This window comes from Citrus sinensis, chromosome 6, assembly GCF_022201045.2.
Source record: "Citrus sinensis cultivar Valencia sweet orange chromosome 6, DVS_A1.0, whole genome shotgun sequence".
NCBI classification, from domain to species: domain Eukaryota; kingdom Viridiplantae; phylum Streptophyta; class Magnoliopsida; order Sapindales; family Rutaceae; genus Citrus; species Citrus sinensis.
This window is the reverse complement of record NC_068561.1, coordinates 25,665,219-25,691,767: the sequence shown is the minus strand read 5'-3', so window position 1 is coordinate 25,691,767 and position 26,549 is coordinate 25,665,219. Positions and strand designations below refer to the sequence as shown.

General features: G+C 36.7%; 6 protein-coding genes across 8 annotated transcripts; 2 read left to right on the top strand and 4 right to left on the bottom strand.

Annotated features, from left to right (window-relative positions):
- Positions 1 to 281: 281 nt before the first annotated feature.
- LOC102623565 (pectinesterase 31) lies at positions 282 to 3,531 on the bottom strand. The gene is made up of 6 exons (XM_006482572.4): positions 3,071 to 3,531; positions 2,873 to 2,977; positions 2,342 to 2,419; positions 1,696 to 1,883; positions 862 to 1,035; positions 282 to 763 (listed from the first exon to the last, which is right to left on the bottom strand). Exons 1-6 carry the CDS (start codon positions 3,311 to 3,313, stop codon positions 601 to 603), a joined length of 951 nt encoding a protein of 316 aa, XP_006482635.1. The 5' UTR covers positions 3,314 to 3,531; the 3' UTR covers positions 282 to 600.
- Positions 3,532 to 4,416: 885 nt separating this feature from the next.
- LOC102623265 (uncharacterized protein At5g39570) lies at positions 4,417 to 7,093 on the top strand. The gene is made up of 2 exons (XM_006482571.4): positions 4,417 to 5,672; positions 6,735 to 7,093. Exons 1-2 carry the CDS (start codon positions 4,488 to 4,490, stop codon positions 6,816 to 6,818), a joined length of 1,269 nt encoding a protein of 422 aa, XP_006482634.1. The 5' UTR covers positions 4,417 to 4,487; the 3' UTR covers positions 6,819 to 7,093.
- A 964-nt stretch (positions 7,094 to 8,057) lies between these two features.
- Positions 8,058 to 10,522, bottom strand: LOC102622773 (transmembrane emp24 domain-containing protein p24delta7). Of its 2 annotated transcripts, none has more exons than XM_006482570.4 (4): positions 10,181 to 10,522; positions 9,596 to 9,805; positions 8,916 to 8,992; positions 8,058 to 8,509 (listed from the first exon to the last, which is right to left on the bottom strand). In XM_006482570.4, exons 1-4 carry the CDS (start codon positions 10,394 to 10,396, stop codon positions 8,467 to 8,469), a joined length of 546 nt encoding a protein of 181 aa, XP_006482633.1. In that variant the 5' UTR covers positions 10,397 to 10,522; the 3' UTR covers positions 8,058 to 8,466. The 2 variants fall into 2 exon arrangements, with proteins under 2 accessions (XP_006482633.1, XP_006482632.1); XM_006482569.4 differs by having other exon boundaries at positions 8,058 to 8,490; positions 10,181 to 10,518.
- A 2,910-nt stretch (positions 10,523 to 13,432) lies between these two features.
- Positions 13,433 to 17,740, top strand: LOC102622474 (phosphate transporter PHO1 homolog 9). 2 transcript variants are annotated; one of them, XM_006482568.4, is made up of 13 exons: positions 13,433 to 14,359; positions 14,484 to 14,772; positions 14,870 to 14,918; positions 15,018 to 15,089; positions 15,178 to 15,307; positions 15,405 to 15,525; positions 15,608 to 15,866; positions 15,965 to 16,069; positions 16,161 to 16,205; positions 16,334 to 16,483; positions 16,598 to 16,876; positions 16,957 to 17,096; positions 17,199 to 17,740. In XM_006482568.4, exons 1-13 carry the CDS (start codon positions 13,798 to 13,800, stop codon positions 17,296 to 17,298), a joined length of 2,301 nt encoding a protein of 766 aa, XP_006482631.1. In that variant the 5' UTR covers positions 13,433 to 13,797; the 3' UTR covers positions 17,299 to 17,740. The 2 variants fall into 2 exon arrangements, with proteins under 2 accessions (XP_006482631.1, XP_024955560.1); XM_025099792.2 differs by having other exon boundaries at positions 14,219 to 14,359; positions 14,489 to 14,772.
- On the bottom strand, positions 17,573 to 19,739 carry LOC102622169 (SPX domain-containing protein 4). Its single transcript, XM_006482567.4, has 3 exons — positions 19,140 to 19,739; positions 18,421 to 18,580; positions 17,573 to 18,226 (listed from the first exon to the last, which is right to left on the bottom strand). Exons 1-3 carry the CDS (start codon positions 19,458 to 19,460, stop codon positions 17,748 to 17,750), a joined length of 960 nt encoding a protein of 319 aa, XP_006482630.1. The 5' UTR covers positions 19,461 to 19,739; the 3' UTR covers positions 17,573 to 17,747.
- A 553-nt stretch (positions 19,740 to 20,292) lies between these two features.
- On the bottom strand, positions 20,293 to 23,724 carry LOC102621879 (cystathionine gamma-synthase 1, chloroplastic). Its single transcript, XM_052442948.1, has 10 exons — positions 23,149 to 23,724; positions 22,800 to 22,903; positions 22,624 to 22,697; positions 22,353 to 22,521; positions 22,123 to 22,182; positions 21,802 to 22,005; positions 21,633 to 21,719; positions 21,300 to 21,407; positions 20,790 to 20,885; positions 20,293 to 20,697 (listed from the first exon to the last, which is right to left on the bottom strand). The coding sequence occupies exons 1-10, from the start codon at positions 23,627 to 23,629 to the stop codon at positions 20,455 to 20,457; spliced, it is 1,626 nt and encodes a 541-aa protein (XP_052298908.1). The 5' UTR covers positions 23,630 to 23,724; the 3' UTR covers positions 20,293 to 20,454.
- Positions 23,725 to 26,549: the final 2,825 nt, after the last annotated feature.

The window sequence follows — 26,549 nt, the reverse complement described above, 5'->3', positions numbered from 1 at the left end:
TTCAATACGCAGTTAACTGCAATTTTAATCTTTTTTTGGTTTCTTTTCAGTTTTCACTAAATGATTGTGGTTCTGTTTTACTTGTTATTCTCAATCACAAGATTCGTGCCCGCCCGTGTCACTTGACAATTATTTCGATTACTAATTAATTAATTATTTTAGCTATGACTGTGTTCCTCCGATTTCTTTTGTTGTTTCAGAGTTTAAGGATCCGTACGCAGTTCGCAATCTAACTCATTAGTGGAGTAGCCTACACAATACAACCACACAAAAATATGTAATTAAAACACAAAGGGCAAAACTGGCATGGTTGGTACCTTGTAGAGCTCAAAGCGTAGTGATAATTACACTTTACACATGAAGAAGAGGACCATAATTTATCAGACATGTAGGCTGGGATAAGTGGGGCACTGTCATTTTATTTTAATGTACATGCTATTAAGACGAGTAGTTTAATAGAATTGTTTTTTAATCACCCATAAAATTACTACAGTAATAAGCACACACCATCTTTCGTCATGACACAAGTACGATTTTATTGACCTCAATTTCGGTCTTATTTGCTGGGAACCTCATGCTTGTCTTATTCAATTGTGATCTTTAAGCAGAATATGGTATCCTCAGGGCCATTCTCTGGGCAAGCCAAGGTCTTTGAGGATCTGGGTCGATGAAATTATGCATGAGAAACTGTTCTGCCTCTTCATCTAACAGTTCTCTAGCCCAGGTTTCGCGTTTTGCTGGGCAGCTACCTGGTCCAAAACACCTACAGTTTTGATTGTGCAAACGGAACTCAATTAACTCTGATGACTGGGAAACACAATTAAATTGAATGTATTTAAGATATGCATAAACATGAGATACCTATACTCATAAAAGCAAGCACTCCTCTCGTTCTCCACTTTGCCCCAGTTATGCCAGCCTACATGTCTGATACATTGATCCATATATGTAAATGCAAAGACCACCCTTCCGAAAGGTCCCCATGGGCGTCCAAGATAGATATATCCTGTCCCTCCATTCCCAGTGATCACACATCTGCATCAAGTAGATAAACTGTTAGGAAGAAGTAAGAAAAAACAAGAGGATTACAGAGAGCATTAGGCATCGGAAACAAAGGTACTACCAAAGAATTAGGATATCTTTGTCTGGCACAATCCTTCTAACATGATTTCAGTGTTGTCACATATGAAAAATCATCCCACCCAATTTCAGTGAGCCAGCAAGTTATGATGAATGTATTTCAAGAACATAAGGCATAAGATCATGGAGAAAATGCCTGGAACCAGCCCTTAGAGAACACTACAACAGATGGAAGTGTCTAGAAAATCAGTGTTCTAAGTTTGTCTCAGAAAGTTCTAAAAGGAGCCAAGTCAAACTCTTGCTAATCCAAACAAATCATTCCACCATATACATGAACATTATTATTGAAGTCCATGCTTCATATGCATGCCTTTCTTCAGGGAGGGGACTGGTTACGTTAAACAATGAGGATATAAAAAATCATAATTGCAGTTCAGTGGCCCAAATAACTCTCTAATTTTTCAAGGGGTTCAAAAGATCATTTGCTGATATATATTGAAGTTTTCAAGGAACAAATTTGAGCCCTAAAAAAGCTTTGCAGGTTTAAACTGTATAAATGCCATTAGTGATAACAAAGTGAAAAAGAAAGGAAAAGAAAAATGAGCAAATACAAACCTCAAAAACACATAACCAGTTGTCTCCTGAGAGGATTTCCTGCTTTGTGCAGTAATAAAACCTTGCGACTTGCAGTGGATATGACAATGCTCTATGAGAGCAGTACTATTCCCAAATATAAAATCCACACTTCCTTCAATATAGCAATCTTTCAGATACTGTTTTCCATAATGCAAGTAAAGAGTATCCTGCATGCAAAATAACAATCAGCAACTGTATATCTAGAATTGCAATTGTAAAACAAAAATGAACGTGATATTTTTCTGATTTATCCTGAAGATGAAACAATTTTAATGCAATTAATATGCACATACAAGCATCCAGGTTATCATCCACTGCCCTCGGTTGATATATGATAGATCCTATATCTCTGTGCCGAAAATGTCTATCATACTGCTTATGAAGCAAATCCTTTTTCCAACTATAGCAAAATTTTAAATGGTAAACATCTATATTGGGTGCTGCTTTGACTTTTAGAAAGTTTTCACACAATACATCATTCACAGGCAAAATTACTGTTCAAATGGAATCTGTCACCTAGGTTATGTCCAGAAAATCAATAACCTGGTCAAGAATCTGAGATATGCAAGTTACATTTCATGAATCCCTAATCAAACATAGTCATCGATATTGAAATTTAACAAACCTGCCAACCAAGAAACCTGCAGTTATAGAAGGCGCATCGGTCTGCAGTTACCCTGATTGCCACAGCTTGGCCGGAACCCTATAATGAGGAAGACAGAGAGTGCTGAATAACAACTTCAAAGATCATATTAAAGAAATTATTAAAGCATTTATAATCAACTCAAAATAAGCACCTCCAATAATACCCAGATCTCCACATCAAATTTTAACAGAGCACGATGCAGTTGCGGACACTCTAAGAAATCATAAAGCTAGAATGAAAATTGCCCTTTTACGAGAGACCCAACATATTATATAACCCTATGCCGAAAATCATAGCATATGCAGAAATAATAAAAAATCAGTGAGTATGTGTGCAACTTAACAAAAAAAAAGTCTCCCCATTTTACCAAAAACCAAATCAGCCAAGATCGAAACATTACTCACTAACATAACAAGATCATCAATTAACTTAGGCCTCATTTTTCATCAAAAATATCAAAGAACAAATATGTAAACTCATCAAGCATATATATAATAAATAAAAGGCAACCTCAGGTGCAGAATTCTCGAAAGTGATATTCTCAGCAACGAAATCTTCTCCTTCCACAATCACACTGCCACACCCAAAAGTCCCAGTCCCAATTACCCTCGCAGCCTGAGGAATATATATATATATATATTAGTTAAAAAAAATACCGTTTTGGGAACACGTTCATAAACACAGATGAGTAGTTACTAGGTACTGAACCTGATGGTGTTCAATTTTAGTGGCGGTGTTATTCCAAGTGAGTACGGTGTTTTCGGGACAAAGACCCGCGAGTGTAATGAGGTTCTTAGTCTTTGGCACATACACCGGCTGTCTATAAACCCCAGGTGATATACGAATCAGAGTCCGACGAGTGTTGCACAGCGGCACCCTATCTATTGCCTCCTGCACCGTCCTGTAATCCCCCGTCCCATCCTGCGCCACCGTCACCACACATGATGCCATTTTCAAAACCAAAAGGAAACTAACACACCCGCACCGCGCAGGCGGCGATAGGATCGATTGCTGAGAAATAACGCACCCAAAGATAAATTTAAACAAAAAGGTGTAATTGTGGCTAAATGGTTTTATTTATGTAAAGAGAGAATCTCTATTGATGTTGATGCGTTTTTTATCATCTTCTCCTCATTGAATATTTATTTTGGGTTTTTATTTTGATGGAAGAGAAATGGAGGGAAGTGAACGGAAAATGCCAAAGTGCTTTGATTAACTTTGGATTTGTTTCTAGTTAATAAGTAGAGTGAGGCAAGATAATGCACATTCTTATTATTATTATTATTATTATTATTATTTTGAAAAAATGCACGTCTAAAATTTTTTATCTAAAAATTAGTGTGCGTTTGGGTTAAGATTGGGCCTTTTTAATTTAAAAACTCTAATATTAAAATATTTATTAAATATTATTTACTGTAATTTATAAATTATATTAATATAATTTTTTATTTATATAATAAAAAATTATTACATCTTTAATAATTTTATTAAAATTATTATTAAATTTTATATTTATTATATATTATTAATTTTATTTAATAATTATATTTTTTTTCACCGCATCTCAATTTAAAAGGAAACTTAATAGAATTAACTGCAACTTACTGGAGCATCATTGATTATTGAGTTGTAAATCTATCGTCTGGCAAAGTTGTTGGGGGCGCATGCAAATTAAACCCAAAGTAAAAATATAAATTAAAATAAAAGGATGGGATATTTTTAGCCATATTTCAATTTTGCGTTTCTCTGAACGTTTTATTAATTTTTTTATAAAGATGTAATTAATAATTTTAAATAATATAAAATTAATAATATTATATATATATATATAATTAAAAAAAATGAAAAATTAAGTATAGGTTACTAACTATGGTTGGATGATTGGACCTCACTATCAAAACTAATTATATAGGTAAAAATCAATCCAACGTCGGCAGGCACGTGTCTCTTCTTTAAACATTTTAGCATCAAAGCGAATCCAATCCAACGGGCAACACACACAACGTCTTATCACAAACGACACCGTTTGCAAGTCATATCACCACAATAAAATCTCCACTCATTTTTTTCCAGATCCCAAAAACGAAATAAAACAAAACAAAATCGCGATCGGAACAGAGAAACAATGCCGTACTACGCTGACAATGACGATGACGTTACTGATTTCGACGATTACGATCCAACACCCTACGATGGTGGATACGACATCACTTTGACTTACGGCCGTCCTCTGCCACCGTCCGATGAGACTTGTTACCCATCATCGTCGGCGTCAGATGGGGACTTCGACTACGCTCGTCCCAAGTTCTCGTCGCACTCGGAGCCTTCAGCCTACGCTGACGAAGCTCTCAATAACGAGTACAGCTCCTACGCCCGACCAAAGCCTCGTCCCGGTTTCGTACCCGGGTCAGGGGGTGGGTCGGGTTATGGAGGAAGGCCCCAGCCGCAGCCGGCGTATGGGATTCAGCCTGGAATGGGAAGGCCCGAACCTTATGGGTCGGGGAGGTCTGAATCTGAATATGGTTCTGGGTATGCGAAGAGGCCTGATTCGCAGGAATATGGATCTGGGTACGGAAAGAGACCCGAGTCGGAGGAATATGGATCTGGGTACGGCAGGAAACCTGATTCCGAGGTGTATGGCTCTGGATATGGGCGGAGACCCGAGTCGGGTGAATCCGGATTTGGTGGTAGGACTGAGTCCGAGTATGGAGGATCAGCGTATGGACGAAAACCCGAATATGAGTCCGGTTATGGCCAGAAACCGGAATATGAATCTGGCTTTGGTGGAAAACCAGGGTACGAGTCTGGATATGGAAGCAAACCCGAATTTGAATCCGGATATGGTAGGAAACCCGAGTACGAGTCTGGGTACGGCAGCAAGCCGGAATTTGAATCCGGCTATGGTAGGAAACCCGAGTATGAGTCCGGCTACGGGAGTAAGCATGATGATAGGTCCGGCTATGGGAGTAAGCCCCATGAATCTGGCTATGGGCGTAAACCCGATTATGAGTCCGGGTATGGCAGCAAACCGGAGTATGAATCTGGGTATGGGCGTAAGCCAGAGTATGAATCCGGGTATGGTAGCAAGCCGGAGTACGAGTCGGGGTATGGGAGGAAACCTGAATCTGAATACGAAGGCGGGTACGGCGGTGGTTCGGAGTATGGAAAATTTGAGAGGAAGTCGAGTCATGGGAGGTCTGATGACGAAGAAGGGTATAAGAAGCCCAGTAGTTATGGTTATGAGAGACGTGGTGATGATGATGAATATAGCGGCGGGTCTCATGAATATGGCTATGGACGCAAGAAGAAGGTACGGTTTTGAAATTTGAATGATTTGATTCATTGGTCATGATTTTCTTTTGCAAGTATGCTCCTTTTGATTATATATTTTATGTATATTTGCTAGCTTTTCTTTCAAGTTGATAAGATGTTTAGCATTTGTTGAGGCTAGAATGGGAATCAGAATTATTACTGTGAATTACATTGCATTGTTTTGGTTTGGTCAGTTAGTTTGAATGATTGGATGAATTGTTGAAGAAATCTATGTGATTCACTAACTTTGTTGGTTGAATAAGGCTATTGCTTGGGGTTCAAATTTTGTTTTGTGGTAGAATTCAATTACAGTCTTGATATATTATTGTTGAAATTTTTTAGCAGATGTTGATACACCCAAGTATTAAATGTCACTTTTATTATTATTATATTGGTACTTTGGGTGAAGATATGTTTAGAGATTCAAATTTCTAATGACTTGTTTCTATTAACAAGCACAGAGTTGAGCCGGTCCTGTGCCAAGTGTGTCTCTCGAGAGTTCAAGGGGCTTGATAGAGTTTAGGGCTGCATGGCTATGTCACATTTGTGAATTGTAGTCGAATGCTACACATGGTTTCCTCGAGTAATATTATGGAACTTGATGGCTTGTAACCATGATTATGTGTGAAATCATAAGTTCCGTTATGATATGGGTTCAAGGGGCTTTATTTTTTCTAGTTTATTTGATTTTCAATTATTTTCTATTGTTGTTGTTAATAGAAATAGCATGAGATCAATTACAGCTCAAGTTAGTTCGTAAAACTGGGGCTCGTGGAGCTGTAATTTTTTTTTTTTGGGGTTCAGTATGATTGATTTCCCTCATGTCTATCGTTTAATTGCCCCATATTGCTCCCTCTATTACTGGATGGGAGTTGATGGCTCCCAAGTATGGTCATCTCTAAGATGTAGATTTGTTCTGATTTGGAGTTGGCTTAGATTTTGGGTTTCATCATTTTGCATGATTGATTTGTTTATTGTAGATAGGTGGAAGAAAATGAAATTTGTGGTTTTTATGTTAAGACTGATCGAAACTCATATTTGCTCATTCTGAAAATGGCAGGATGATGACAGTGATGATGACAATGAGAAGAAGCATAGCCGCCATAAGCACCAGCACCACCACAGGCACTACGATGACGAGTGATCGAGAAGCTCGTTATCTTTTAAATGGAATTCATGCCATAGTTTGCTAAATAAAGGATGGGGGTTGAGGCATGTCTTCCTTTGGGTGATTCTAGACCCCTAAGACATTTGGCATGTATTGGCTATTATAAACTATGCGTCATTGAGTGTTTGTTGCTGCTTAAAAGCTCTCTGTTTGTGCTGCTTAACAAAATCCCAAACACTTGTGTTGGTTTATTTTATCAATTATCATGTAGTTTCTCTTTGTTGTGTGAAATGCATTTCATATTTTCTGAATTTGCGAGTGCTCTCTATCTTTTGTTGGAGCTATGCCGACTCACATTTTGTTCTTGATTGGACTTTGCGGCAATATAATTGTATTAAAAGTACAATATTGTGGATCCATCACAGACAACAACCCAATAAGGATCTGATCCCACTATGATGTGAAATTGATTGATTTCAATCAAATGACCTGGTAAAAAGTGTTGGTACCCACGAGTAGAGCTGGCAAAATTTGACACGATCCGATTACCCGACACGAACACGACACCAATAAATGGGTATGGGTCGTTGAATTTAACACGATTATTAAATGGGTCGGGTCTGGGTCAACACGATTTTTTTCGTGTCGGGTTTGGGTTAAAATTCTTGATCCATTTACCCGATCAATGACTCGATTATATTTTCTATTTTAAAATAATTTACAGATTCTTGTAATCAAAATTCAAATATTAGGATTTTTTTTATTCTTTAAAAAGATGAATATAGACACAATATTTTATTTATAAAATTTTAAATACATTTAGAACTTTAATAGTGTAAATGTATAAAATATTGGTAGACATGTATATTTTATAATATTGATATATAATATTATTTACATATATATAATTAAAACCTCAATAGTGTGTGTAATATTTTAGTAAATATGTATATTTTATAATATTGATAAATTATGTATGTATGTATGGATGTATGTGTATGTACATACATATGTATGATAAAGTGTAAATATTTGATGTAATTTTTGTTTAATATATAGATATTAAGCGGGTTATTGACTAACCCGATTATTTTTCCGTGTCGGGTTTGGGTCTCAATATTTTGACACAATTATTAAATGGGTCGGGTTTGGGTCGACCTAAATTTGACACGACACGAAGCTGACACGACACAAACACGACCCGATGACCCGTTTTGCCAGCTCTACCCACGAGGGCCAAGGCCAACATTTGATTTGAAAATAATAGCCTCAAACTAAACAAACAAGCACAACTTCACTAGCATCTTGGGAGCCAAAATTGAGACTTTGTCCAACAGCATTGCAGCTGCCTTTGTGGTAACATAGTTCACAGGAACCAATTTGAGACTTTGTCCAATGACATTGCAGTTGCCTTTTTGGTAAAATAGTTCCCGGCAACAAAACAAGAGAGTATATATTATCAATTGCAAATGCAGTAAGCATACAATTTTCTAGTATCAGCATTTCAACACAAGTATTAACCACAGCAACTGATCAAATGTGATGAAAACTTTGGTAGCAACTCTAGAGGAGCTTCTTCCTCTCAAAGAAGGTCTTCAGATGCCATATTTGCAATGCAGCAACGGATAGGCAAACAACAAGCGAAATGAATCCAAGACTCGCCATTCTGGAATTTGTTGTTTTATTAAGCTCTTGCATTTCTTCCTCCCTTAACACCAAATTCAAAACTAAATTTTAAAAAGTCAAATACAACAAAAACAGTGTGGAGCTCCTCAATAAAGCCACTCAGAACAAAAATTTAGGATAAGTTCTTTTGAATAAAATGATTTTTGATGAACAAACTGTGGTAGTATTAACATGGAAAGATATAATTAAGAAACAAAATGCCTCCCCAACATTTAGTTGAGGAGAACTAGTCATTGTCTCTATTCAGCGTTCATCATGATGAATATGAAGAACTTGAGCTGAAAAAATTCGCTCCAAGTGTCTACACAAAATATGTTTCAATTAGAAAGATTTTTTTATTTATTTCCCTAAATCACTTGACCATCATTTAAACACATGGAAATATAATTTACCATGAAACAAACATCTGCTTGTTATTAGAATGCCTTTCTGTGCAAGAAGTCATACCTCTCACGAAGATAAAACATTTCTTCATGAATGGATGAGACGGTATCAAATAACTTCTTGAGCTCCAGTTCCATCATCTAGCACAATTGATGAAAGCATACATCAATAACAATCATAAAGTTTAGATCTCTTGTGATAGTTTGAATATAAAATTATCTTGTTTTTTAAAATAGAAAAAATTTTGTACATGGAAACAACAATTACCAACCAAAGAATATAGGATAACGTCGCTGAAAGTCACTTAAAGATCACATTATTCATACATACATTAACTATCACAAAGAGAAAGCCAACCATGCCCCTCCTTAACCAACTCTTGTATATTGACAAGCACAAAATGCAACCCTAACCCGTACACCAACACTAATGAAATAGTACAGGCCTTGTACAAATGTAAATTCTCTTGTAAATAGAGTTTTGGACTTGTCCAGCAACTTTAATGGCATTACGGTTAATTGAAAGAATACATATTTATAGAACCAAATTATATATCATTTTAGTTTAAAAGAAGAAGAGTTTCCTTGGTATTATTAAAACAACTTGATCTTGCTATCTTGAATATAGTTGGCATTAACCTAATAGAAAGTTTTTAGCATACCAAATCATCTTGAAAGATACCACAAGACAAATGCAAAGTACTAATGAACAGAAGAAGTAAAATGCTTGTAACAGTCACTTACGTCAACCTGCCCTTTCTTAGCAACCTTAGTCCAATCCTTGGAAACTACACCGGTCTTCCACTCAAATTCAACTGTCACAGTTGCTGGTGGGTTGTGCTCAGGTGACCAAAAGCAAGCAGTATAGTCACCAGCTTCAGCTGCAGTAAATGCAAAATTACCCGACTCCACGTGATCCCCCTGGTGGTAACTGTTCCCATAAGGCGAAGTCACCTATATCATATCAAGCCCCTCATCTGCTTAAATTAAATCTCTCCAAACCAGTAATCTCAAGCATTACCAAAATGAGACAAAATATCAAAATCTTTTGAACATGCATACACTCACAAGGATGCTAAGCTCCACATCATTCACACCAAATACAAAATTTTCGCAAACAAAAACACACCCATTGGGACTTAAGCTCCACTTTTGTCATCCAAGTACTCTAGATTTCAAGTTGTTACTAAAATCATATTCACGCTTAAAAGTGACAGCATTCAATTTTTCGACTCATAATAATGCATTCATCCCAAAAAGCGCAAAATTTTTCATATTAACTTCCGAAAAGATGAGTACTTGCAAAGCATTAAAAATTCAATCACAAACCTTAACAGTGAGCTTGTGCGTATCAGGCAAAGGGTAGCCTTCATTTGGATTAACAACACTGTACTTTCCCACAGTCATTCCATTGTGATTTATATCCTCTGATACGCATTTCGTGTGTCCTGATGTCAGATCGAACCTCATTGATTCTCCAAATTTTGAAAATAAACCAAGAATTATAACTACATTCGTTACAAGATTTGATATTGGTACGGTCATTTTGTGCCTCTAGGACAAATTTTGATTTTTTGAAGTGGGGTTTTTTTTGGGTTTGGATCAACTAGTTCGGAGATGTTGAAAATCCTGGAAGTTGCTTAAAAGTAGAGAAGACTTTCTCCCGTTTTTGTTTAGTACTGTCTGAAAATTGGTAGAAAGAGGCAAATGGATTGAACCGGCTCAAATGGGCCGTTATCCAATCTGCATTAAGTGGTTTGCTACGGCCCATTTTAAGTGATCTTATAATTTCTGAGCACCGTACATGGATGGTATCATCAAGCTGCCGGCAGACGCAATGAATGCTCTCTCTCTCTCTCTCTCTCTCTCTCTCGCTACACTACTTAAATGATCTGTGGACCCATTTCATTAATTATATTTTTAATTCATCGATAAAGTTGGATGAGTGAAACGAGTTGTAAATTCGTAAGTCTTGTTTTGACTCACAAGAATTTATGAGATTCATTTGATACATCCATTATTGATATTCGTAAGTAATTCACTCATATAATTACCCAATTTTCTTACTTAAAATAAAAAAAAAGTATGATTAATTATTAAGAATAACTTACATAGTGTTGATGCGAGATTCCAGTTCTCCTCGTTCTACGACCAGGATCTCTGCTCGATCAACTTCCCCACGACCAGGAGGTCTCCTAGTAATGCTTCTTCTCCAGATATCCCTGCACACACAGACAAGTCAGAGTACGCCGGTTGTTCTCCCGGCGTAAACCCTCCGACGCTCAAGTCAGATATCAAGGTTCGGGGAACGCTTGCCACAAGTCTTATGGCTTTTTCGTGGTTTTTTCCTTTTATCTCAAAAAAATGCTAACCCTTTTACCTTCGTTGGCTACCTTTTTATAGGCTTCCTCTGAATCCCAGTTTTCCGCTTTTTTCGAGACGGTCTGGGGCTCTGACTGCTGCGTTATGGGCAAACGGGGGATCTTGCGTGTTACGCCACGGTTCAGGGGAAAGCGTGGCTGTCGTGGTTCTGTGAGATCTTGCGTGTTACGCCACGGTTCAGGGGAAAGCGTGGCTGTCGTGGTTCTGTGAGATCTTGCGTGTTACGCCACGGCTCAGGAGAAAGCGTGGATGTCGTGCCTAGATTCTCGGGCTGGAGAGCATGTCTTGCCAACTGCCGTCGACCGGGTCTCCTCGCCTATCGACCTCTAGCCGGAATGGCCGTATATCTTTTATAGGGAATTGGCCTCGCGGATGACAACATCGTGGACGAGCAGGACATTTCTGCTCCTGTTCCTCCGCGTGCCAGGCTTTTATGGAACGCACCGGTTCGCAGAACTCTGCCATCAGATATCTGCTCGTCATTCCTGGTCTCGTCGACATATTTATCCCAAACAGTATCTCTCCCAAACACATAGTATAGTTCAACTAGCAAAGAAATTAAACGACTAGTGCAAAAGTTAGGATTGTTGATTGAAGTCCAACAAAATAGCAAAGCATCTGCATTGTGCAGTTTCAATTTGAATGAATATGGCAATAAAAATACAACTTTCATTTATACGGGCAATTAAGTTTAATCGCAGCAGCACAAGTAGAAACATTCAAATGGCAACGAGAGTAGTTGAAAAGTAGCTCACAACATCTCAAACATTCATTTGATTTTCTTTTTTTTTCTTTTCTTTTCCCCCCATCTATTAGAAGTCTTTAGTTTAGGCCCATGCATTCCCATGTTTATATTAAAGCTCACCAATATAACAACTTCCAATCCCATTTCATTTATTCTTGTTAAAGTTTGCAGGTGGGTGTATGACTAATTCTTTGAGACTAAAGAAACTATCATTTTTGGGTGATTTACACATTAGACAAAAGAGAGAAATATCAATTACAGTTTGTTGTTTTGTCTTAAATTTTTAATGGGCAAGCTCTTGGTGGACTTTCATATTCATAAATACATGACCGTAAATTAACGTGCATGCATAAACCATAATTTGTTTTAATAATTGAACCGACTATTCAAATTAATCAAGAAATAATAATATATAAGATAAGCTAACATTGAATCAAGCATTCATATGCCGCAGATCTTTTAGGTTGGAACGCGTCGATTTTCAGCACCACATGAATGGAAATAATAAAAAAAAAACTTTCAATACTCCTATGCAATCCAGAATTCATTTACCATCTATAACAAACCAAAAAAATAAGAAGTAAAAGATAAAATGTCACATTTCAGCGATTGAGCGACAAGTATTTTGTTGAACTACAGCATAATTGGCATGTCATTATTTTACTTTGTATATACACGACAAGTCGTACTGAAACGGGGCTTAGCGGTCCCATTGGGTGAATTTTGCAAGCTGGCCGGGCCAAGAAGCTAGAAGAAGAGACATCAAACAAGTGAACAGCCTAATAATTGGCTTTAAATTGTTCTCGTCATACAAAGTAGAAAATAAAAAATAAATAAAGATCCTCGATATGTAAGTTGTAATCAAGCACTCGCATGATAAATCTTTCATCATATATTGAACAATTTGGTGTTGACTGTGTTTGATGCATCATCCGTGTTTCTATGAAAAAGGGAGATTCCCAAAGTAGAAAACTTTCAACTTGATTTACCAACAAATCTTCTTTTGCTTTGCACGAAGAAAATTTTTCAACTTGCTTGAGCCCAACAGAACATAATAATAGGTCAAAATTAACTTCAAATGACAGGTTGTGTATGTTGTATTCATCGACAGCCGTGAGTGAAGGCAATAAACGCTTCATTAATTCTCAGCCCCATATCACAATTTACTCACTTAAAATATTGAAAGATATGTCATTATCATGGAGGAAGTGGGTATCACTATATACATACATATATATATATATATATATATATATATAGAGAGAGAGAGAGAGAGAGAGAGAGAGAGAGAGGTGGTAATTGGAAAAAAAAAAAAAAGAAGAAGAAGAAAATTTGTGACTGTTAAATAATTATAGTGTGCCGAGACGAATTCTTTACATGTTTCATGATTTTTTTTTTTCAAAATTATTAGGGCAATAAATATATCTTGTATCTATTAAAATGAAAGCACTAATTAATGAATGAGTAGTTGAACAAACAAAGTTCTTTTTAACAAATACACAAGAAGTCATTTTCTACTATGAATGTTTGTTTTAAATTCATATTTGGTGTTGATTAGACATCAACTATATAGTTCAAATTCTTATTTTGAAATGAACGGCTTGATAATTTTCATACTATAAAATGTAAAACATAATTTTTATGTCAATAGCTGCAGAGTGGAATTAGATTAATTTTGGAAGCAAAGTCGATAAGTGGCTTCGTGCTTTCAAAACAAAGCTGAAGCACAGCCGTTTTATTTATTTATTATGTTGTTAAGGGTTGGTATATATATATGTATTAATCTTGAGTGAGGGGAAGATTTTGTCATTTGGACAAAATGAAGTTTGGCAAAGAATTTGAAGCACAGTTGGTGCAAGAATGGAGAGAAGCATACATGGATTACAATTATCTGAAAACAATCTTGAAAGAAATCTTACATTTCAAGCAAAAACACACAGCATCTCCAATGACAGCAACAACAAAAGAAGGGAGGTCATTGAAGAGAAAGGTATCATTTTATAGAGCCTTCAGTGGGCTGACAAACAAGTACAGAAGCTACTCTCCAAGGAAGTATCGTCATGAAGAAGATGAAGCAATTTTGGTGAGTTCTACAGTTGATGAAGGAGACCAGTATCAGACAATGTTTTTGATGTCGTCTGACGAAGGAGGCCAGTTTGAGGTTGTGTTCTTTAGAAGGCTTGATGACGAGTTCAATAAAGTTGTTAGTTTTTATAAGAAGAAAGTTGAGGAAGCTGTGGCTGAGGCTGATGAGTTGAGTAAGCAAATGAATGCTTTGATTGCTCTTAGAATCAAGATTGATGATCCAATGTTAGCAGGAGCTGACATTTCTCCATCTTCATCAGTTTCTATTCATCCCAACAACGGCAGCAAGCAACAAGGTAAGGGGGCTCTTTTCTTTCTTTCTTTCTTTCTTTCATTTTTTTTTTCTTCATTAACGATGGCAAACTGGTGTGAATTCGATTGTGTTTTGCTATGCTCTCTGTTTGGACATGAAATATGAAGGGCAGTTGCATATGGAGAAAATTCAAGAACTTGAGATGAGTAGTGAGGGATCCTCTGATGGGAAAACGAGAGCTGATATGAACGGCTTTAGCCGAGCTTCATTGGAAGTGCTGGATCATGTAAAGCTCAATGTTGAGCCTGAAACGCCGGTATCGATATTAAAAGGAGTACTCATGACTTCAAAATCAGATAGGTCATTCAGCAGAAATGAGCTGAAGAAAGCAGAGGCGCTAATGACGAGGGCTTTTGTTGAGTTCTATCAGAAGCTTAGGCTTCTGAAAAGCTACTGGTATAATTGGCCTATTTCGTTTTGTTTAGAACTAACAACAATTAGAAGCTTTTGGGTTGTGATTTAATCCAGTTAGCATATCTAACTGTTATAACAGCTTCTTGAATCAATTAGCATTCTCCAAGATCATGAAGAAGTATGACAAGGTCCATATCTTTCTTTTTGAATGAACAGCTTCTTTTTAAAAAAAAAAAAAAAAAATCTTCTTTTGGGTTTAATTGGGCTAATTTGTGGTATCAGTGCAGATCACTTCAAGGAATGCGTCAAAGGCATACTTACAGATGGTGGATAATTCTAATCTTGGCAGCTCTGATGAGGTTAGTTATAAAACTAATGAGACTCTTTCGGGTCAGTAAATTCAATGCCCTCCTGCTAATAACTTTGGCGTTACGTGCTTCTTCTTAGGTTACTAAGCTCATGGAAAGAGTAGAAGCTACTTTTGTGAAGCACTTTGCAAATGGGAATCACAGAAAAGGAATGCACACATTAAGACCAAAAGCCAAAAGAGAGAGACACACCATTACATTTTTCTTAGGTATAACTCGTTCTAATAGGAACTAGAATTCTTTTCCATCAATCAATTTTGTTAAATCCAATCGGAGTACTCTTAGCTTCTTTAAGCCTTCATGCAGGTACCTTCTTTGGCTTCTCTCTCGCGCTTATTGTTGCCGTTGTTGTCGCTATTCATGCAAGAAATATCCTTGAAAGTCCTGGAAGAACTCAGTACATGGAAAACATATTTCCACTTTACAGGTGATGATGCTGCATTGCTTAGACATCGAAAGAAGCAAAATAAAGTCAAAGGATTGATAAATTTTGCGCATACTTTTTGCAGCTTTTTCGGATACATTATCCTGCATATGCTCATGTATGCTGGAGACATATACTTTTGGAAGCGCTACCGGGTTAATTATTCATTCATTTTTGGCCTTAAGCAAGGAACAGAACTGGGTTATAGAGAAGTCCTTCTTCTCAGTTCAGGTCTTGCAGTCCTTACATTTTCTTGTGCGCTTTCAAATTTGGATATGGAGATGGACCCCAGAACAAAAAGCTTCAGAGCTCTAACCGAAGTAGTCCCTTTGGGTCTACTCATTGTAAGTTTAATTTTTAGTGTCTTTTAATGCATTAAAAATTTACAATGAACAAATATTATCATTTGAACATAAACGGCTGGTCATCTCTTTGGCTGCAGATTGTGACTCTTATAACATTTTGTCCTTTCAATATCATATACCGTTCAAGCAGATTCTTCATTATCCAATGTGCGTTGCGCTGCATTTGTACACCTCTTTACAAGGTACCAAGAGTTACAAAAATTCTAGATATTAAAATGAATTGAATATATTTCAGCTTTTTTATTTTAAATAAAATTTTCTTTTGTTATTCAGGTTACCCTCCCAGATTTCTTCTTGGCAGACCAGCTCACTAGCCAGGTTACACATCGTGCTGACGCTTGCCTGACTTCTAATTTTTATTGCCTGATATTCGAAGAATCTTGAGCTCATATGAAGATTCCAGCTTGGTTTATTTTAAAATTATCTGCGTTGTTGTTTCATTTCAGGTTCAAGCTCTCAGAAGCTTAGAATTCTACGTTTGCTATTATGGATGGGGAGACTTCAAAAGAAGATCAAATAATTGCAATCAGAGTGAAATTTTTCAGAAATTTTATGTAGTAATAGCAATCATACCATACTGGTTCCGGTTTCTTCAGGTACTTTATGGTTACTCAAACAGATCAATGTTCATTTCTGAGCTGTCCATGTTCAAGTCTGCATTAAAGCATATGCAGCAATGGTTCTTACAGTATCTGTGATCTACATTTTAGTGCCTTCGCCGCCTATTCGAAGAGCAAGATAGAGTGCATGGTCTTAATGCTCTAAAATACTCATCAACAATTGTTGCTGTCGCTACAAGGACAATCTATAGCTTAAGAGCTGGGAAAACTTTGCTGATAGTGGCTGCTGCCAGTTCAGGAGTTGCAACAATTGCTAATACATACTGGGATATTGCCATAGACTGGGGTCTTCTGCGCCGAAATTCAAGAAACCCTTGGTTAAGAGACAAGCTCATTGTACCAATCAGAAGTGTTTATTTTATAGCCATGGTAACAAAACTTGTGAGTTTCCTCCGCTTTTTATGGTGTAATTACTTGATGATGAACAATAATTTCGGATTGAATTGCAGGTGTTGAACATCCTACTGAGACTAGCGTGGATGCAGACAGTGCTAGGCTTTACAGAAGCTCCATTTCTGCATAGAACAGCCTTAATTGCAGTAGTTGCTAGCTTGGAGATTATCCGGCGTGGCATCTGGAATTTCTTCAGGTAAGAGAAACTGGAAAAGTATGTTCACATCGACAATAAACGAAAAACTAGAGGTATTATTGTCGATTTCATGATGACAAATTCACGATTTTGATTGGTCAGGCTTGAAAATGAGCACTTGAACAACGTGGGGAAGTATAGGGCATTCAAGTCAGTACCTTTGCCTTTTAACTACGATGATGATGAAAACAAGGGATCATGAACAAGCGTATCAGCTCAGAAAGATATGACAGATCCATTTTAGTGCAGATTTACTGCACATGTGTGATTTTTTGTACCCCAGCTGATTGATATGTTATATAAAGAAAGACGCAAAAGAAAAAAAGAGAATGTATGTGTTAGTACCGATACAAAGAAATGACAATGCTTACATCATAGCAAATGATGTTTAGTCAAACAAAAAATGAAAAAAAAAATCAACTAAGTGGCTTAAGTGATAGTTCTGCAAATTGCAAAAATGTACAAAGGCAACCATCTAATCCACAAACAAGAAACTTTGTTAGTAACTTCTAGAGGAGTTAACCTTTAACACACATTAATTCAACTAGCAGCTTTCATACAATTGAATGCCTGTTATTATTCAGTTTCAACTTCTTACAAGGAACTTGGAAAGGAAACAGAACCCCAAAAAAAAAAAAAACAAACACGCATTCATGAAGAGTGGGTATCATCGTGATTGTCCTCTCGATTGTTTAACAAGGCTGGAGAGTTACAAGCAGAGTTTTCAGCCGTTACAGCACCAATGCTTTCATCATCCAGACTCTCAAATAGAGACGAGAATGACAATGGGTTAGAAGTAGAGCTAGCCTTTCGAAGGCCTTTTATGGCTTTCATTGCAGCAAGGGTGCTTCTATATACATCCAAGGTTTCATCCCTGAGATTTGGTGGATTGTCAGACAATGTGTTTGCGGCATTCAGCTGTGATTTTGATTCGTCTGGTGTGGTGGCAGTAGCCTCAATGACTTCCGCTTCCAACGGGAAGAGAAGCTCAAGATTTTCCTCACATTCATGGACTAGCCTTGTGAGAGATTCTGTAGTAAAGAAAGGTTGATGAACTGCAAGTTGAGTGAAAGGTTGACGCAACAGTCCCCCAGTTCTTTTATCATACTTCTTCAAAATTTTCAATAGTCCTATCAAGCCAAAAAAACAGAGAAAATAATTTCAGAAACTGAAGCAGCTGCACTGAACCATCCCATGTCGAATATAGGAGAAAGCAAATTAATGATGCACCCTAGAAAAATAATGTTTAATCAGCATCATCTGCGAGGCAACAAAATTCTTACAAACCAAAGTCAAATAGAACATCACAAATGTAGTTGCTGACCTGCAAAATTTAGGGAGCTATAATTTTTAAGGAGAACCATTTCCCCGTGAATGGTGACAAAGTCCTTCCGAATTTCCATCATTTCCTCGCTAAATTCACTTTCAGAAGTAAAAGCTCCACCAGTTTTCTCCTTGACTCGCTCAATTCTGTCCTTCAGCTCCTATTGTAACAAAAAGAAGAAAAGATCAAAATAGCCATAGTAGAATAATAACGTGGGGCCTTGCCATCCTAAATATGCAAAACATCATCCATAGAATTCTTCAATGACAGGTCATTTGGTTCCATCAAGGAAAATACTGAACAAATCATTGATGCAAACAGAATTTATAATGATTATTGTCTAAAACCTTCATCAAATCTCTCTTATCAACAAAATAAACAGTACAATGAAAATTTTGATTGATAAGATAACGTAATCTCAAATACAACCACATAAATACCGTCAAACAATGAAAAAAAATGCTCCTGTTATAATCAAATTCATTCTAATTCATTCCAATATAATCATTGACAAAGCTAACAGACTCTAAATACACAGACAGCAACATACATATTCTACTATCCAATCAAAGGTCTCTCCTTTCCCATGAAAAATATGTTCCTTTAGGCTTTTATAATCAATTAACTCCAATTCAATGTTCATTGATAAACAAACAAATTTCTAAATACACCTATACAAAAATATGATTATGAAAACAAAGATGGCAAAATAACGGTACCTGAAAACGGATGACAAATTCTTCCTCCTTATCAATATAAAAATCATTAAACTTTTCAAGCTCTTCTCTGAGAATTCTGACAAACCAATCTTGTAACCGATCCAAAGACCAGCAGTTACTGCTACTGCTGCCCGTACGATTATGATCATCATCAATAATAACAACAACATCAACGGTGGGCGTTGGCTGTGAATGGGGTTGAAAGTCAGCCGCAGGGAAGTGTTTGAGGAGCTTTTTGAGAGGCTTGTAGCACAGAAACTTGTCCCTCCACTCCGGCAATGTCTCCTTCAAGTGGGTTGTGAATTCTTTGCCAAATTTCATTCTATTTGATTGAATTTCCCTTTTTCTCTTTTTTTATTTAATTTTTTTTCTTGGCGATGATAACAAATCACACCGATGATGATCAACTGAGAGAGAGAGAAGAAAACAAGAAAAGAAAAAGAAAGACAGAACCCAAAGGTGGCCGAGGAGGCGGTATTTGGTATCTTTTGGCAGTGAGTGTTTGCATGTGTGCATTCGGATTTGAGGCATCGTTGGATTTGACATTTCTTTTTGCTAATGACATTTTGCTCCCTAATCTCTTGTGTTTTCGGTTCTTTCTCTTGAGTAAGCTTCATATATAAAGTTTGGAACAACCTTATATAAAATTTACCTTTCTATTGATGTTATAAATAGAATAAGACTAGTAGTCTTGAACTTGATTAACATAAGGATAATAAATGTAACTCAAAAGTCATCTGTAAAAATTAGAACAGTCTTCATGAAAACCAAAAATCAACTCTCACAATGATCTACTTTCATTTTTATCGAAATGCTCAGTGGTCGATTTATATGCAGAGATCTATACAGCAATGAACAAACTGTTCAACTCATAAAAAATATACTAAAAGAAAATAAGGGGGCCAAGATAGTTTCGTTTTATGAATAGGTATATCAACGACTGTGGAAAACAATAAACTACAAAACGTCAATTTTCTTAATACATACTCTTTTAACAAAATTAATGAAACCCTACTAAATTTCCTTGTGCGTAAAATTAGTCACCAAATTTAGTTGTATAATATTAAAAATGGATCGCAAGCCCCTCTTCTCAACATTTTCGTTTCCTTCTGTTCTCTTCTGCACTCAATCATTCAGAAACTAAGTAACAAACTAAACAGAAAAGGAAGAACATTATAGATGAAGTTTTAAGATTATTCAAGGATTATTGTCACTAAAACATAATAACAAAACGAACATATTCAAACATCAAAAGAGAATGCCGTTAGGAAAAGTAAAATGAAAAATTTGCGAAGGTGAAACACAAAAAACACTTCTATATGGCGTGCAGGGCCTGAAGTACATCAGCCTTCAAATCTTCAAAATCTTCCACTCCAAAGCTAAAGCGAACCAAGTTATCCATAATCCCATACTTGAGCCTCTCCGATTGGCTAAGGTCCCAATACGACATTATAGCTGGCTGATCAACAATGCTCTCACAGCCACCGAAGGATGGAGCAATATATGGGATTTTCAAGGCATCAATAAATTTTATGGTGGCCGTTAGGTCTCCATCAACCTGCATGTATTATGAACAGTGAATGTTCAAAATTCCACAAGAAGGTACTTCTGCGAATAACATGTGAATCACTGTTACAAAAAGACACACACCTCAAAACTAACTACCCCACCAAAACCAGTCATTTGCTGTGTGGCAATGTGATGCTCAGGATGACTCTTCAAGCCTGGATAGTGAACGCGCTTCACCTGCAAATGATATTTCACATAAGCTCTTGGAATACAATAATTACTAGGAAATACAAGTGTACAAACTATCAAATAAAATTTCAATAATTTTAACATTTTTAAGATCGTATCGTCAATAAAGAGTAAATGGTACTATAACCCGTCAACAATCAGATGAAGATATTGTTGCTTAACACACCTATCAGCTGCACTGCATGTAGAGAGAGAAGTTTACAGTGGAAGTGAATGCTTGGCTATATTAGTAAGATGTACCTAGTCGTGCTAAAAACCAAAAGCTTTGTAGAGAAGTTGTTATTAAAGTTCAGAATACATCACATTCATTAAAACCCCTATCAACATGGTTAATTATTTCATAAACCCAACTAAGGTGCCATTAGAAAAACAAAAAAGAAATGTGATAAATAGCAACAATACCTTTGGATGTGCCTCTAAAATCTTGGCCATCCTCAACGCAGTTGAATTTTGTTGCTGTACACGAAGATGCAATGTCTTCATGCCTCGAATGATCAAATACGCGGCATTCTGTCAAAGGAAACAAAATAAACATTATTATCCCGAGACTTAAGTTGCATGGAAGTTTCAACGAATAAGATATGAAGCCAGAAATCCTCAAAAAACAAGTTGAAAATATCTAAGCAGCATAATTGAAACACCATCCAAACTCATTTTCTTGAGTAAAAAAAGTCTCTCATTTTCTGGGTATATGCCAACTAAAAACCCTTAAGACTGATTAATACATTTACTCACCGGGTTGAGAGCACCACCCAAAACATGATGCAAATTACGAATTTGTGTAACTAACTTCTCTGAACCACTAATGCACCCAGCAAGGACCTGTACAGAAATATTAGTTTGTTTGGTGATCAAATTAAGGAAGATTGACAGAGTGGTAGGGGATCAATGCAAACTGACTAACATCATTGTGGCCACCAATGAATTTTGTTGCAGAGTGCAGTACAAGATCAGCACCAAGGCTGAGGGCCTTCTGATTGAGAGGTGTGGCAAAGGTTCCATCTATGCAAACTATTGCTCCTTTCTTATGGCAAAGATCTGAAACCAGTTTGACATCCACACATCTCAGGAATGGATTGGTTGGAGACTCGGTGAAGAATAGTGAGACCTGCATGAAATTACCACACCACTCAACTTAGTATGACCAGTCACTTTCAAAGTACATCAAAAGATAGAATTAAATGGAGAAAGAAAAAAAAAATTGACATATTTCTTCACTACTGACATTGTTATTGTTGAGTGCTGCCTCCAAACCTTCCATATCAGCTGGGTCAATCACCGTAGCCTGCATATCAGACAAATTGAAAACATGCGTTGAATACCGGATAACTTTTGTTCCAGAACACCAGAAAACTACTCTATGTTCCCAAACATCAAATACCAATGACCTAGAAAATATTTTCTGTCGTCAAAGACACAAAGCAACTGCAACCTAAATGATAGCATAAAATGTACCGTGATTCCCATTTTGGGCAGAACAGTCTCAATGAAAATCCTAGTCTTCCTGTAGCAATCAGTGGTTGTCACAATATGCCCACCGGCTGGAACCAATGCCAACAACATGACTGTGCTAGCACTCATTCCAGATGCCATAATCACAGTTGATTCAGCCCCCTCAAGTGCACTAAATTGAAAAAAGAAACGACATGGCGTCAAAAACATTCAAAACATATCACTGCCAACGAAGCACTAAAATTCTATTTAGTCAAAGAACAGATTAGCAAACCTCATCTTCTCCTCAACGACCACAGTTGTTGGGTTTCCATACCTCCCATATTCAAAACTTGCACGACGTTTCTCCTGCCACAAGACCATAGAAACAGCATTAGTCATCCATCCCAACTTCCTTAACAATAACATCTTTAATAAACCGCTTGGTCAAAACTTAAATATAATGCATACCTTGAAATCAATAAGCTCAGCAGTTTTCTTAAAGAAGTAAGCAGAAGTATTCACCACTGGGGTAGTAATTGCATCTGTTACTATACCACGACCTAATCTTTCACCTAAAATTGACAGAACAAAAATGTTACAGATTCATGCATTAGCTAAACATCACTCATATTAGCAACTTAATTAATTACCTAGACAAGATCAATAATTTTGGAGAAAAATCATCTTAAAAAAATATATGAAACTAATATCCAATACATTTATTGCTGTCCGCAACATATAAATATCTAAAAACACGAATCAATAACCACATAACGCATCGAAAATAGAAAAATAAAACTAAGAACAAAAGTTTTACCGGCATGAATTGCAAGGCTCCCATCGGAGCTCAAAAACGAAGCCTCGTTTTTCAAATCAGCGAGGGCTTCCAGCTGTACATTTTTCAATCCGTCAACCAGCGCGATGTCATCGCCGCTCGTAATCTCGACGGGGGCGGGCGGGGCCGGGGCAGCGGAAGCGGCTGTAGCCGCCGCCGAGTTAGAGCCGGAACCCACACTGTTCGACCACGAAGCCGCCACGATTTGCGCCACGCCGATGTTGCTGCAGTTCCTCCTGGCCTTCGTGCTAAGCTGGCGTACGAAGTTCGGCGGAAACCTGAAAATCAGAGACGACACGCCGCTAAACGACGCCGTCGAGGCTCCAATGACTCGCGCCGCCGAGATCCTCGGTTTATCAAACCGAGCGGAGCCCGAGAAGTCGGGATCGGACCGGCACTCAAAAGACGAACATGAAGAAGAGAAGGACAAAATTTTTTGACTCGAACATGAGGACACGGCCATTACGACGTCGTATTGAACGGCGGCTTTGCTCTCTCGGTCTTCTATGATAAGAACACAAGTCAAGAAATGAATTTGGAGATCATATGCGACGAGGTTTACGTCCTTTAAATGCGCTTTGCATTGTCGTTTTCCTAATTTAGAGTGTTTGCGGGCAATCACTGGAATTAAATTTAACTGGGGTTAGGTTAAGGTTGTGTCAGAGGGTTGGTGGATGACGTGGTGGACGGAGACTGGTTGGCTGTAGATTTTTGGATGGTACCGCGACGGAGCACATTATTGCTAATCTTACACGGGTTCTGTTTATAATTAGGTGTGTGTAATTAGATTAGTCAAAGGTAATTAGTTAGATGGTAAGACAAGGAAGTCCAGTCAAAGTGTTACAACTTAACAAGCTGTTATTCTATTTTCGTATTTTTATTTTTTAATAATTTGTGTAAGAAGTGCATTGCCCACTTTGTGACAACACAACGACATAATACGGTAGAATAAGGCATCGTCATCAAAATTAATGTGTTTGATTAATAAGATATAGTAATATTGTTCACTCATTAAAGCATTTATTTTGAGTACAATTTCAATGTCCCTTCATATAAATAATTTGTTACCATATCTCAATATTAATATTTGTATTTAATTATTTTCTTTATATTTTAACTACCATAATTTTAAATAAGTTAAATTTAAATTGTCAACTGATTCCTTAATTTGTGGATTTATGGAACATGATTTATAACATACTTACGCTCATTTTTTTTTTCAAGCTTGTAACTTTGAATTAAAGTTTCATTTTAAAGTTTGATGTTTTTCAATAAAAAAGTGTCTTAAATATTATTATTTTCACAACTTAAAATTTGTATTTGGAAACTTATTGATTTTTCGAATAATCAATATTTATTTAGATATATAAGTTTCTTCTTATCATTATTGGTGTATGTTATTTGGCATAATAATATGTAAATGTATGTTCCACCTTTCTATTTACAATATTATTGTAAAGACTTAACTTGCGAAGGTGCCCACTTTTGTTGACTTCTGTATATTTATAATAACAAAAAAAACCAAATACTCACCTAATTGAGTACTGAGTTGGCTGGGTGTTGTGTCGATAATAGGCAATAGAAAGGAATATACCCTCTGTACTACATAAAGATGCTCAGGTGGTCAAGTTGTTTACAACTTTTATCCCTGTTAGGGTCCGTTGGGGTGCCCACAATGACACGAAGTCCAACACTGAATTTGCTCACTCAGAATGTTACAGTTGGTACCATCAACGGGACCGGTCTATGGTACAGATTCTGTAACAAACATCTCCCGTCATCCCATCATCCGATCCTCTATTGTTTAGTTTCTCACTCCACATCCAACGGCTGATGCTGCAGTCCGTAGCTTACAGATTCTGTAAGCTAGTCAAGTCCCCATCCAACAATATGTACAAACATAAAATATGAAATACATTAATCATACGTCTATAAATGGTAATTTGGGCGATGCATTAATTCAAGATAATTTACACTCATTGTAGAAATAACTCGAAACAATTGTATTGCATGAAACTTAATTATATAATATAAGGGAATTATCTTATTAACAGGATAATATTATTTGTCTTTTACGTAAATAATCATGCAAATTTTGGGAAAAATAAGAAAACAATATGAGTGGATTGATTGAATATCGAAGAATATTTCTATGCAAACCTGAGGCGTAATCCAAAAAACAATAGTTTCTTAGAAGAATTTTGAGGTAACAAATTTGCGACTAGACATGGCCTTTTTTTTTACATCCACAAAGAGATGAGGAGTACAAGAACCTAAACCCACTACTAACCGTAAATGAATCAGAACTATTGAGATGGATGGTGCCTCTGATTCACTGGACACCAATTGTTACTTTTTGAGGAAAAAGGCCAAAAGATAAAACGAAAAGACGCCACTGCATTCATTGCGGTCCTAGTATATTCAAACAAGGCAACGCAACATCGGAAAGCATTATCTATGCGTGGTTTATTGGTGGGTCTTCGTTGGTTGATTAATTTATTTAACCGAGTTGTCATTATTTGGTTTATATGCAATTTGATGATTGTCTGTACACTAATATATACAACTGATACGATTGTTTTGTAGCAAAAGCCAGCGACGTCCGTTCTGTCATGTTTAAAGAAGAAGAGGGGGGGGGGATGGATTTCTTTCATTTACTATCGGCGACATTTCGTTTCACGTCTCTTGTATGACACATGGTTTGTTTAGATTATTGACAAGAAAGTTATAATTGATAATGTCTTAATAGCCATGTGCATACAAAGTGAGGATCAAGATCAAGCGAAGTGTGTAACTGCACACGTATCAAGATTTGAGATAGAATCGTGGCCCGTGGACCACACACAACACAATTATCCACCATCTCCCGTGCCGTGGATCTTGACTCGAAAATCTTGTAGTATATCATCTACTTTTTCTGAAGGGTATATACTGTGCAGTAAAAGATGCTCACAGTCACAGGCGAATGCCTCTGCTAATGATGCATATGTTTTGGAAATTTACCGTTCTCATTTGCATTGTTCATTGAATAATTTGACCGTTAGTTCAAAACTACAGACTTAACTTCAAAGCAGCCTTTTGTGACTTTTGACTTCAATATGAGGCATCAAAGATGCTTCTCAATAAAGGCCTGTAAAACGTTGTGATTAAATTTAGTGTGATGATTTTCTTAAACAACATGTAAATATCTTTACGACTCTTATTAATTCCAAGGTTTTTATAATTTTTTTTTTCCTTTTTAACAGTTTAACGACGGATCAATATAAATTAAGATGAAGTAATTTTTCATTAGTGTATTCTAATCTAATAAAAGAGAACTTTTAAAATACATTAGATGTATTATAATTAATTGATGTATGAATGACATGTGTAGTTGAATTTAA

What these genes read in the sequence shown, in the direction of transcription:
- LOC102623565 (XM_006482572.4), bottom strand. Translation starts at nt 3,313, where the DNA reads ATGGCATCATGTGTGGTGACGGTGGCGCAGGATGGGACGGGGGATTAC. An exon ending in CTAAAATTGAACACCATCAG is followed by an intron (nt 2,978 to 3,070) that starts GTTCAGTACCTA and finishes TATATTCCTCAG; the next exon opens with GCTGCGAGGGTAATTGGGAC. An exon ending in GCTTGCTTTTATGAGTATAG is followed by an intron (nt 764 to 861) that starts GTATCTCATGTT and finishes TCAAAACTGTAG; the next exon opens with GTGTTTTGGACCAGGTAGCT.
- LOC102623265 (XM_006482571.4), top strand. Translation starts at nt 4,488, where the DNA reads ATGCCGTACTACGCTGACAATGACGATGACGTTACTGATTTCGACGAT. An exon ending in GCTATGGACGCAAGAAGAAG is followed by an intron (nt 5,673 to 6,734) that starts GTACGGTTTTGA and finishes TGAAAATGGCAG; the next exon opens with GATGATGACAGTGATGATGA.
- LOC102622773 (XM_006482569.4), bottom strand. Translation starts at nt 10,396, where the DNA reads ATGACCGTACCAATATCAAATCTTGTAACGAATGTAGTTATAATTCTT. An exon ending in CGCACAAGCTCACTGTTAAG is followed by an intron (nt 9,806 to 10,180) that starts GTTTGTGATTGA and finishes GATATGATATAG; the next exon opens with GTGACTTCGCCTTATGGGAA. An exon ending in ATGTTTTATCTTCGTGAGAG is followed by an intron (nt 8,491 to 8,915) that starts GTATGACTTCTT and finishes TTTGGTGTTAAG; the next exon opens with GGAGGAAGAAATGCAAGAGC.
- LOC102622474 (XM_006482568.4), top strand. Translation starts at nt 13,798, where the DNA reads ATGAAGTTTGGCAAAGAATTTGAAGCACAGTTGGTGCAAGAATGGAGA. An exon ending in TCATGAAGAAGTATGACAAG is followed by an intron (nt 14,919 to 15,017) that starts GTCCATATCTTT and finishes GTATCAGTGCAG; the next exon opens with ATCACTTCAAGGAATGCGTC. An exon ending in ACTGGTTCCGGTTTCTTCAG is followed by an intron (nt 16,484 to 16,597) that starts GTACTTTATGGT and finishes TCTACATTTTAG; the next exon opens with TGCCTTCGCCGCCTATTCGA.
- LOC102622169 (XM_006482567.4), bottom strand. Translation starts at nt 19,460, where the DNA reads ATGAAATTTGGCAAAGAATTCACAACCCACTTGAAGGAGACATTGCCG. An exon ending in AATTTGTCATCCGTTTTCAG is followed by an intron (nt 18,581 to 19,139) that starts GTACCGTTATTT and finishes TTGTTACAATAG; the next exon opens with GAGCTGAAGGACAGAATTGA. An exon ending in TAGCTCCCTAAATTTTGCAG is followed by an intron (nt 18,227 to 18,420) that starts GTCAGCAACTAC and finishes TTGGCTTGATAG; the next exon opens with GACTATTGAAAATTTTGAAG.
- LOC102621879 (XM_052442948.1), bottom strand. Translation starts at nt 23,629, where the DNA reads ATGGCCGTGTCCTCATGTTCGAGTCAAAAAATTTTGTCCTTCTCTTCT. An exon ending in CTGAGCTTATTGATTTCAAG is followed by an intron (nt 22,698 to 22,799) that starts GTATGCATTATA and finishes GTCTTGTGGCAG; the next exon opens with GAGAAACGTCGTGCAAGTTT. An exon ending in TCATTGGTGGCCACAATGAT is followed by an intron (nt 21,720 to 21,801) that starts GTTAGTCAGTTT and finishes ATTTCTGTACAG; the next exon opens with GTCCTTGCTGGGTGCATTAG.